The following is a 12,059-nucleotide window of genomic DNA, read 5'->3' as shown; positions in this document are numbered from 1 at the left end:
AGAAAAATAAAACGACATTTAAAACTCATTGCCATTCATTATGTCCCACATATTATATTATTTTTAAAAAGTTTACAACGGAAATTCATCAGGAGCAAAATGGTCATGACAGTATATATGTGTGTGTACGCGTTCGTGCTAGTATGTGTTCTTTCTTCGTTTTCAGTTTATCATTTCTGTGTTTGTTTTGTTTTCTGCGTCCCATTATAAATCTGAAATATTCAGACTGAAATGGTATGCATTTCTCTTAATAAGTGTTAGATTTAACTTCCTCTGTATCTATATATGTTTTACTGACATATCCTCTGATTATATTCTAGCTCAAGATCAGGAAATTTTTACCACTTCCAAGTACGTTTAGAGAAATGAAATATGAAGATTGATTTTAAGAGTTTGTGTTTAATAAACGTGTGTTTTCAAGTTTGGATTGTAACAGGTAATATGTTTTCGGGAATATGTAAATTTATATTTTTGTTCAAATATATTTCATAAATATGTTTCTGCAAACAAAATGCAGTTTAGACTTGAAGACTCACTTTTGACCAAACAATATTATCGCTACTTACGTTTAATTTGTAAATAATTTAATTTAATTTTCGTATCGGCGTTGTGGTGGTAACGAAAAACATTTTTTTTTCACAAACTTACTTCGAGATACCATACCTAATTTTTAGCTGGTGATTGAAAGAAAAAGCGAGTTTAGTTTAATCAGTTATTGCTGTTGTCTTCTGTTGATTGAAATAGAATATTTTTTTACAACCGTTGTGGAGTTCGCGGTAAAAATGCAATTTAAAGAATACATGACAAGTGGAAAATTTTGGTGACTATATCTATGAGTTAAGTGTAGGTATATTTTGCAGAAACACAGGGGCGACCAGGATTCTGTGGCACTAACAAACCAGGTATGTCATGAATGTTTTGTGAAAAGTTGTTGCTGCTGTAACTCGCTTAGTTATAAATTATGTTAAGCTTTGCTGTTTAGTACGTGCGGTACGTATGTTGAACTGACTAAAATATTAATTTTGTTATAGTTATGTATTTAAAACGTTTCTGTGAGAAATAACCATGCAAGCAACTCGTACATCGTCTTCTTCAAAACGTCATACTATATTTGTTAATTCTTTCAATGCATATCTTGGTGCTTTTGTTGTTAAATGATCTTACGTGTATAGTTAACTCTTACTTTCTGTTCACAGTTGTACGTATTTGCCATGGTGGCGAGTTGTTCCTGCGGTCAAGTGTCTTCATTGATACATCACGTGTTCCGAAGAATCAACAAAGCTCGTGCGAGTGTACCATCTCACCGGCTGCTGAGAGGGTCCAATTAGTATTTTGGTACCTCGATGCATTAAATGTATCAGGCATACAAAGTATACAATTTGAAATCAACGGTATTGTGCTGAACAGTTCGACAGAATCAAGACGAACTATATTAAATGATGAAACGAAACTTACTTTCTCCACTACAAAACAGTTCAACAGCAGAGGAGTCTGCCTACGTGTTGCAACAGGTTTCTATATTTTCATTTATAGTTGTAACTTCTTGACGATCAGACCCGAATGGATGTGGATCTAGTTCTTTCAGCTGGCGAATGATACTGCGCTTACAGAGCAACATATATTAGTATCCTTTACAATTCTGAGCTCAAGTTGAAACCCTCTCATTTTCAATGTACTCGTAGACAACCTAAGTTTTTTAGATGAGCTTCAACCGCACTGTCTCGTGTCATTTCTCGACAATGTCAGTTGACAGATGAATTATTCTCATCTTTTTCTCTGCCATTTGACATGAGTGTATGCACTGAGTATATTGCTTGTTATTTCGTTTTATGGTATATATTGCTTCTATATTAGTTTCAGTGAGCGTATTTCTTGTTTATTCAAGATATTTCTCTCTTGTTTGTTGGTCTCAGTATACATATTGCCTGTATGTTGGTCTCAGTATGCACATTGCCTGTATGTTGGTCTCAGTATACATATTGCCTGTATGTTGGTCTCAGTATACACATTGCCTGTATGTTGGTCTCAGTATACATATTGCCTGTATGTTGGTCTCAGTATACACATTGCATGTATGTTGGTCTCAGTAAACATATTGTCTGTATGTTGGCCTCAGTATACACATTGCCTGTATGTTGGTGTCAGTATGCACATTGTCTGTATGTTGGTCTCAGTACGCACATTGCATGTATGTTGGTCTCAGTATACACATTGCCTGTATGTTGGTCTCAGTATGCCGTTACCTGTATGTTGGTCTCAGTATACATATTGCCTGTATGTTGATCTCAGTATACACATTGCCTGTATGTTGGTCTCAGTATACACATTGCCTGTATGTTGGTCTCAGTATGCACATTGCATGTATGATGGTCTCAGTATACACATTGCCTGTATGTTGGTCTCAGTATACACATTGCCTGTATGTTGGTCTCAGTATGCACATTGCTGTATGTTGGTCTCAGTACGCACATTGCCTGTATGTTGGTCTCAGTATGCACATTGCTGTATGTTGGTCTCAGTATGCACATTGCCTGTATGTTGGTCTCAGTATGCACATTGCCTGTATGTTGGTCTCAGTATGCACATTGCTGTATGTTGGTCTCAGTATTCACATTGCTGATGTTGGTCTCCGTATGCACATTGCTGTATGTTGGTCTCAGTATGCACATTGCTGTATGTTGGTCTCAGTATGCACATTGCCTGTATGTTGGTCTCAGTATGCACATTGCCTGTACGTTCGTCTCAGTATGCACATTGCTGTTTGTTGGTCTCAGTATGCACATTGCTGTATGTTGGTCTCAGTATGCACATTGCATGTATGTTGGTCACAGTATGCACATTGCATGTATGTTGATCTCAGCATGCACATTGCTGATTATTACCATTGCTTGTAGATCTCATAAGTCAGTGTGATCTTTTGCACAACAGCAATTTAGATATACATACTGAATTTATATTATATGTATTTTGAATGATCATGGTTTTGCATATATATACAATTTGCAAAACGACAAGCTAAAGGAATAAAGTGCAAAACAATTTTCGGTTATTTTGCAAATCAAATTACTGTTTACAATTCCAAACAAAAACACCGAATTTCTAATAAACAAATGTGTGGTCATAAAATGTACCTTGTCTAGAAGAAAGAACTGGCATAATTATGGCATTGATTACACGTGCATTGGAAACAACATTATTCCTTTAATATACTTGTATGTTTGTGTGAAAATAATTTTGATCAAAGAAACATATTTTTTTTTTGTAGATCCGCAGCAGTACTCCAGTTCAGATGTCGATGGTTACTTTAACATATCTTGCGCTGAACAAACCTCCAGAACAATACAGGTGGATCTGGGCACTCCTACTCCTCTTGCAGGTTCGATCTCGACATTAACTATACAGAAAGACAAAACAGCTGTTATAAATGTTTTACGATGTTCACCGAGTTAAGTCTTCACATAACTTCAAAAAACCTAGAATTTGAAGCAAAAACAATAAACTAAGTTTCAAGAAAATTGCCATATGCAAGAAATAGCTAGGTCGTGTGCAAGATATAGCTAAGTTATGCACAAGAGATAACTAATTCGTGCGCAAGAGATTGCTAAGTGGTGCACAAATATAGCTAAGTCGTGCACAAGAGATAGCCAAGTCGTGCACAAATATAGCTAAGTCATGCAGAGCTTGCTAACTCGTGCCCAACAGATGGCTAAGTCATACAAAAAAGACAGCTACGAACATTCGTTCACATGTGATCTCAGTGCTTCCGTATGCATGCGGTATCAAACACATTTCTTATGAATACGCAGATGATTAATAAAGATTAAAGATTTAAAAAAACTGATTCATATTATTGTTTCATATATATTGATATATTAAACTGTCTAAATCATTAAAAATCTAAAAGTTTGAAAACTGAAGGCGGAAATTAAAAATATGACACATACAATTTCAGTTTCAATAGTGTTGTCTGTGACTGGTGCATTACTTCTCATATCCGGAGCAGTCATACTTCTTGTTATTGTAAAAAGGCAAGTATTTGTTATAGGTTACTATGGTTACAGCTTATTGTCTCTTAGGTCATTTTAGTTTAAACTTACTTTTTAGCTCGACTATTCATAGAATAGTAGAGCTATTGGACTCGCCCATGCGTCGGCGTCGGCGTCGGCGTCCGCGTCCCGATTTGGTTAAGTTTTTGTATGTAAGCTGGTATCTCAGCAACCACTTGTGGGAATGGATTGAAACTTCACACACTTATTCACTGTGATAAACTGACTTACACTGCACAGGTTCCATAACTCTATTTTGCTTTTTTACAAAACTATGCCCCTTTTTTGACTTAGAAATTTTTGGTTTAGGTTTTGTATGTAAGCTGGTATCTCAGTAACCACTTGTGGGGATGGATTGAAACTTCACCCACTTATTTACTGTGATAAACTGACTTACATTGCACAGGTCCCATAACTTTATTTCACTTTTTTACAAAATTATGCCCCTTTTTCAACATAGAAATTTTTGGTTAAGTTTTTGTATGTAAGCTGGTATCTCTGTATCCAATAATGGGAAAGGATTGAAACTTCACACACTAGTTCACTGTCATGATATGACATGCAGTGCAAATGGTCAATAACTCAACTTCGCAATTTACAAAATAATGCCCCTTTTTCAACTTAGGAGTTTTTGGTTAAATTCTTATATGTAAGCTGGTATCTCAGTACCCACTAATGGAAATGGATTGAAACTTCACACACTTGTCCACTGTCTTTAGCTGATAAGCACTATGCAGGTTCCATAATCCTATTTTACTTTTTTACTAAATTATGCCCATTTTTCGACTTTCGTATTCATTCAAGCGACAAGGCTGTTGAATAGTCGAGCGTTGCTGTCCTCCGACAGCTCTTGTTTACTAAAAGGTTGCTTGGAGCTCGGGTCACCAGTGCTCGTGTGTCATAAGGAGACTTTGTGCAGGCAACAGTAGATTTCGAAGTTGGCTGGGCGTTTTTCTATGAACGCAGCTGTTGATATTCGCCTGGATATGTTGCGTTTCCTGCAATTTATTGATGACTAAAAAAATATATAAAGACAACAGTTATGTTTCACCTGTACGCTATCAAGTTCTCTTCACACCTTCAAAGTTTTGTGTTTGCCTGTTCAGTGGCAATATTGAGGAGGAAGAAAAAATAGTTCTTTGTGGTTTTCTGTGTGCTGTTGTTGTTGTTTTGTCTTTTAGCTAATAATCTGAATGTAGTTCTTTACTTAAATAGATACATTCTATTTTAAGATATCGGCTGGCAAAGAAAACAATTCGAAATGAAAGTGAACATCCGCCTTCGTCATCAGACTATACTAGCCAAGGTCAAGGACGAAATAACTACAATTCCGGCGAACAGCATTACCTCGCGATGACAAACAAAGTATCTAACGTAGGCAAAAATGGAGAGTACGAGATGGTTGGTGTATGCAAAAATCGTCAATTGCAGAAACTGGCTGAGGATCAAGGTCCGGGACAGAAGAACAATATGTCACATATCTATGTAAGCATGCACTCGCCGCTCGATTTCCGCGGAAGTAGCAGAACTAACGTGACAGTTCCTGAAGGAATTGAGCTGAGAGATAAGGAACGTTATGCGGAGCATTTTTACGTGAATAAAAAATGACGACGACATGCTCCCAATCTATATATTTTCACTATACGTATACCGAATAGTATTATGGCGCTTTTATTTTTAGCAACATGTAAATCAAACTTAGGTGAGTTCAGCTGCGCCCTCGTGATATAACTCCTTCGCATCTAAACTCCAAACAATGGTCTTATGACAAATCACTGTTTGGGATATATCATTTCATAAAGTAGCGTTCCCGTTTAGAACAAAATATAAACGAAATTCGATCAATGCTTAGGGGATGAGTGAAAGTAAGTGACCCTTCTCACGTAGTCTGGCTACCGACTAGATAATCTTTTTTTTTTAGAAAGAATAATTCTGTTATATATTCTGACTCATCTGATTATCGTATGTTTTGAGAAGACAAGCGACATAATTATACAAAATTTGAATAGCCTCAGGAGTTATCTCCTGTGAACAAAACACAGGGTCTGAACACAGACGGTTCGCGGTTCGAATTTTGCATCCGTCGAAAAACATTTTTGCACTACATATATCTTGTTAGTTTTTTCCTGGTTTATTTCCGTATAGTCAGGAGTATCTTTAAATTAGGCAATAAATGTACCAAAATTTATAACTTGGCGATGATATTTAATATGAAGTATCAGATCGCCATAACGTCAGTATCACAGGAGAACTTAAAGAAGCATTTCATTATACAACGCACAAAGGCAAAGTGTATTTAAACATTATTTCGTGTGTTTATTTTCTGGTAAAATGACATTCAATTTTAAAAAATAAAAAATAAAGACAGTATGTAATTTTAAAGTACTTCAAGCCCGAAGAGGGGTGCATTACCGCTCGTTCACACAGGCATTGACGTAGTATGTATGGACCCAGTCTTATGTAATTTGTTTGTTTACAATATTTGGTAATTTTTTGCTACTTTTTACCGGCCTTCTCCAGGTTCATACTTGCCTCATCTAACAGGGTATCATTTTAAACGTAATGTCAGTTTTGCTAGTTCTTATTATGTTAGATGTGTCATTGTATATTTCTTTTGTACACTGTCAGCTGCTGTATTTGTGCCTTTGTATGTCAGTATTGGCTTTTTAGCCTATTTGATTTGAAATACAAATGTCTGTCTGTCTGTCTGTCTGTCATGTTAGAACGCCATTATACTGTGCGTTACCTATAACTTGTATATTATAAACAATGTCACTCGGTGTAAAGCAATAATGGCCCGTCTATTTAATCGTTATTGAGATCAAGGACATCTGTTTATTAAGTTCTTCCTGCACCAGGAAGTTATATATGTCTGTCTGTTCTTTCTGAATATAACCGTATTCTTTTGAAAGGATGTGACATCATTTTCTTTCATTTTATTCTTCATTGTTATTCAGTGATTTTATTTCCTTGTAGAAGGCACTGAAATCATTTTACAGCATATATCATTTTTACGTCTCCTGTTTATTGTTTTTTCTTTGGTTCTAAATTAGTAGTCCATATATATTCCTGTTGTGTGTGTATGTGTGTGTGTGTGTGTGTGTGTGTGGTGAAGGGTGGGTTGGGGGTGGAGGGTAGAATGCCATTCTTTAAAAGGTAAATAAAACTGTTACAATACAATTTAGTTGAAGTATCTGTAATTGTAACTCGGGTTCCTAACTTTTTTTAGTTATGATGGCAGAGTAGTAAGCAGTAAGTTATATTTATAGGCATCTGCTTCCTAAGAGATAATGTATCCTAGATATTATACACTCGCCACTCGTTATTCTTAAGGAAGATGGTTTAAATATACGACTGAAACTGTATATAGTGATGAGACAGAGTTAAATGTCCGTGGTCGAAAGAAAAAGTAAGCATGTTTTGTAACTCTGTAACGTGAATTGTAACATATTAATGTAGTTGTCTCTCTTCCGTTAGCGGTTTTGTATGGTAACTGATTTCAGACTGTTTTGTCCTGTCGTTTAACGACCGTACGATATTTTGCTATGCCAAAAACAAAACAAAGGAAAAGAAAATAAAACTACAGCAAATATCTTTCAAGACTTCCCCCTTGCTAAACCGACAGAACGCCAATTTACAAAATATCATTCTGACGCATACGACATTTTGCGGGAACGATAGAACAACAGAACGACATTTTGCGGGGGCGATAGAACAATAGAACGCCATTTTGTGGGTGCGACAGAAAAACAGAACGACATTTTGCGGGGGCGATAGAACGAGACTATGAAACAACGATAAAACAACAAAATACCGTTCTGTCGTTAGGGTATGGGCAACAGAACGACAGGTGGAACTGAGAGAAAGCCAACGTATGTAAGGGTGTCCTGTCTAAACCTTCGCCAAACATGCAAAATACAAGTTTATAAAAGACGCGTAACATTATTTCTATTTCATTTACTTTTTTCCTTTTAACAGATATGAATATGTGTATGCTTACAGTACTCGCGTAATTGCTCGAACACTGAACATTGAACATGTCTTCTTCAGATATCTACGCCGCGATACTTTTATGATTATACGTCTTTTCTTGGCTGGTGTAAGTGGCTACCGAGTGTTAAAATATATATGTCTATCTTTTCAGAAGAAAAAAAAATGCACAATTGTCTTTTAAGTCAGTCCTTTTGTATGTAGGTTGTGTATATATCATTTTTACATTCCTTTTCTTTGGTTGTGAATTAGTAGTCCATATACATTCCTGCTGTGACGAGGGATGGGGGTGCAGGGGGAGAAAGGCCATTCTTTAAAAGGTAAATAAAAAAACTGTTACAATACAATTTATTTGAAGTATCTGACGGAAATTGTAACTTAGGTGCCTACTTTTTAAGTTATGATGGCAGAGTAGTAAGCACTAAGTTATATTTATAGGCCTCTGCTTCCTAAGAGATAATGTATCCTAGATATTATACACTCGCCACTCGTTATTCTTAAGAAAATATGGTTTAAATATACGACTGAAACTGTTTATAGTGATGAGACACAGTTAGATGTCCGAAGTCGAAGGAAAAAGTAGGCATGTTTTGTAACTCTGTAACGTGAATTGTAACATATTAATGTAGTTGTCTCTCTTCCGTTAGCGGTTTTGTACGGTGACTGATTTCAGTCATTCAACGACCGTACGATATTTTGCTATGAAGAAATAAAACTCCAGCACAATATCTTTTAAGATTCCGCCCTTGCTAAACCGACAGAACGCCAATTTACAAAATGTCATTCTGACGCATTCCGGTAAACAGGGTATTTTAAACACATGCTTGACTCTAACATCTGACAGCATCGTTCTTTCAGTTTTGTTTACCAACATTGCGTGCGGCAGAACAAGTTTTGAAATGTTTAAAATTATCGTCATGTCGTTGTGGCGGGGCGAAAGAACACAACACAAAGATATATCAGAAAATGTAACAGTTGTTTTTGGGGCGGCGAAGGAACAACATTTTGCGGAGGCGACAGAACAATAGAACGACATTTTGCGGGGCATTAGAACAACAGAACGACATTTTGCGGGGGAGACAGAACAACAGAACGACATTTTGTGGGTGCGACAGAACAACAGAACGACATTTTGCGGGAGCGATAGAACAAGCTTGAGAACGACATTTTGCGGGGGCAACAGAACGACATTTTGCGGGGACGATAGAACAACAGAACGACATTTTGCGGGGACGACAGAAGAACAGAACGACATTTATTGGGTGCGACAGAAAAACAGAACGACATTTTGCGGGGGCGATAGAACAAGCTTGAGAACGACATTTTGCGGGGGCGACAGAACAACAAAACGACATTTTGCAGGGACGATAGAACAACAGAACGACATTTTGCGGGGGCGACCGATGAACAGAACGACATTTTGTGGGTGCGACAGAAAAACAGAACATTTTGCGGGGGCGATAGAACAACAGAACGACATTTTGTGGGTGCGACAAAAAAACAGAACGACATTTTGCGGGGGTGATAGAACGAGACAATGAATCAACAATAAAACAACAAAATACCGTTCTGTCGTTCGGGTAAGGGCAACAGTACGACAGATGGAATCTGAGAGAAAGCCAGCGTATGTAAAGGTGTCCTGTCTAAACCTTCGCCAAACATGCAAAATACAAGTAGGCCCCTATATAAAAGACGCGTAACAAATGTTAACATTATTTCTATTTCATTTACTTTTTTCCTTTTAACGGATAGGAATATGTGTATGCCTACAGTACTCGCGTAATTGCTCGAACACTGAACATGTCTTCTTCAGATATCTACGCCGCGATACTATTTTTGTAAGACTTTTATGATTATACGTTTTTTCTTGGCTGATGTAAGTGGCTATCGAGTGTTAAAATATATATAAAAGATAAGAGGTAAGGGTAGATTTCTCGGAAGTACAGAGCACCAAAAACACAGACACAGAGCCACGCATTTGCATAGTAGGCCCACAACAAAAAGAAGCTGTAATGGAAAAATATTTCAGACGGGTTGCTTCAAACATCCAACAAGTACATATTAAGAAAGTTGAACAAGGACGAATATACAAAGGGAATGCTACGTTCCTTAATAACAGTCACACTACAACGTACACCACGATAGCGCAGACACTCATGTACCAAAGATAAACGCACCCACACAAGTAGAAAAAAAAACAATCGTGTACCGTCTTATATGTAAACATAATAAAGAATATCTTTGTGTAATTATGAAGCTTGACTAGATCTGATAATTGGTACATTTAAATGTATGTTGGAGATGATTTACTATGCGCAATTATTTTATTAACGATATATCTGTTCTGTTCTGTACGTAGGACTCCGTGTCACCATGCCTTGTCCTATGGCATTTTAAAAAACCCACTGCGCATAAGGGCGATTGTAATACTGTCTGGCTACGAAACCAGGGGTAGTGAGTTCGAGCCCCTGCTCCTCCATCTAAAAATTATTTACATTGGGATTCCCGTTTATGGGTGCTTAACACCTGGCATGCTAAAGAACCAGGAAAGCTTCTTGACTTGGAGAGTCTTCTGTATCTTGCACTATCCTAACAGTCTTCTGGAGGAGTCGCCCACATTGGTTACCGGTGGCGACTATAATAAGCTTACATTCAAACAAAAATCAGTGCGCATAACTGCTGCATATACTTACATCTTTGATAATGATCTTTGACTCAAAAGATTAAAACGTCTTCTTCTAGATGATTTGTGTTTTATATTAGGAATTGTAAAATATTGTAAGTACTGCACAGTATCTATTACAAAAAAGTAAATGAAATACAATACGTTCTTGTTCCGTTTATATTCATTGGAAGAACTATACTTTCTGGCACTATTTTTCTTCTCGTGTCTGGTAAGTACTCCTTTTCCCATACCGACCGATGTCCAGATCTGTCCAAGTATTTTCCATGAAAACGTCGAAAATTAGGCCCTGATCATTTTTCTTATGTCACTTTTATGCCAGCATTGTATAAAAAAAAGAAGAAGAAAAACAGTATACATCAGGGCAAAAATTTATATTCAGCAAAAAGTTGCTAACGACCTAACTAAGTACTCATTTTCCCATGCTGACTGATGTCTAGCTCTATCCAAGTATCATTTCTTTTCCATGTTAAATGTCGAAAATTAGGCCCTAATCATTTTTCTTATGTCGCTTTTATGCAAGCATTGCATGAAAAAAGAAAACAGTACTGTATACATCAGGGCAAAAAATGTATATTCACCAAAAAGTCGCCAGACGACCTAAGTACTCCTTTTCCCACCAGCTCTATCCAAGTACCATTTCTTTTCAATTAAAACTTCGAAAATTAGGCCCTGATCAATTGTTTTTGTATGTCGCTTTTATACAAGCGTTACATGGAAAAAAAGGAACATATCAGGGTAAAAAATTATATCCACCAAAAAGTCGCTATCCGACTTGTGACATTGTGACTCTATACCCAACCAAAACAAAAATATTCTATGGACATCAACTTCTTACGGGCGTAAAGTAACACTGAAAATGTCCAGATCAAGTTTATAACGATCAATTCAAACTTCTTGAATGATAGTATTAAAAATAACAAATTTTACAAACATGCATAACTAGCACTGCTTTATTTCAGAGTTCAGGCTCGCGCGGGCTCGGGCGGATTGTGAATTCCGAGGCCAATTACCATTCCTTGAACAAATGGTTTCTAGAAACAAGTGTTTGAACTTGTAAGAACAGTCTCATATATTTTGCATCATAGCACATGTTGCCTTCGTTTCTTTTACTCTCCTAAGCCTATATAGCTTCGCAAACAGCTCTCGGAGATCGTACGGCGACGTTGCTGAATAACTACTAAGTTCCCTCCGTATTCACTTTCGCGTGGACAACAGAAGTAAGAATCAACCTTCTTCCATTTTTTGACTACTCTGCGATATATTAAATAGTTCCAAGGCAGGGCAAGCAGACCGACCTGAACATAAAGGCCTGCTTCAATCATACGTCATTATGATGC

General features: G+C 36.9%; 1 protein-coding gene across 1 annotated transcript; it reads left to right on the top strand.

Annotated features, from left to right (window-relative positions):
- The first annotated feature begins 266 nt into the window (after positions 1-266).
- LOC123556488 (uncharacterized) lies at positions 267-7,064 on the top strand. The gene is made up of 6 exons (XM_053542721.1): positions 267-436; positions 861-902; positions 1,197-1,511; positions 3,266-3,376; positions 3,953-4,028; positions 5,279-7,064. The coding sequence occupies exons 1-6, from the start codon at positions 373-375 to the stop codon at positions 5,652-5,654; spliced, it is 984 nt and encodes a 327-aa protein (XP_053398696.1). The 5' UTR covers positions 267-372; the 3' UTR covers positions 5,655-7,064.
- Positions 7,065-12,059: the final 4,995 nt, after the last annotated feature.

This window comes from Mercenaria mercenaria, chromosome 5 (genome assembly GCF_021730395.1).
Source record: "Mercenaria mercenaria strain notata chromosome 5, MADL_Memer_1, whole genome shotgun sequence".
Classification (NCBI taxonomy): domain Eukaryota; kingdom Metazoa; phylum Mollusca; class Bivalvia; order Venerida; family Veneridae; genus Mercenaria; species Mercenaria mercenaria.
The sequence above is the reverse complement of the archived record's forward strand: the minus strand, read 5'-3'. Positions and strand labels throughout refer to the sequence as shown.

Coding starts and splice junctions, on each gene's coding strand:
- LOC123556488 (XM_053542721.1), top strand. CDS start 373: ATGAAGATTGATTTTAAGAGTTTGTGTTTAATAAACGTGTGTTTTCAA. Junction 1,512..3,265: donor CTGCCTACGTGTTGCAACAG/GTTTCTATATTT, acceptor TTTTTTTTGTAG/ATCCGCAGCAGTACTCCAGT. Junction 3,377..3,952: donor CACTCCTACTCCTCTTGCAG/GTTCGATCTCGA, acceptor ATACAATTTCAG/TTTCAATAGTGTTGTCTGTG.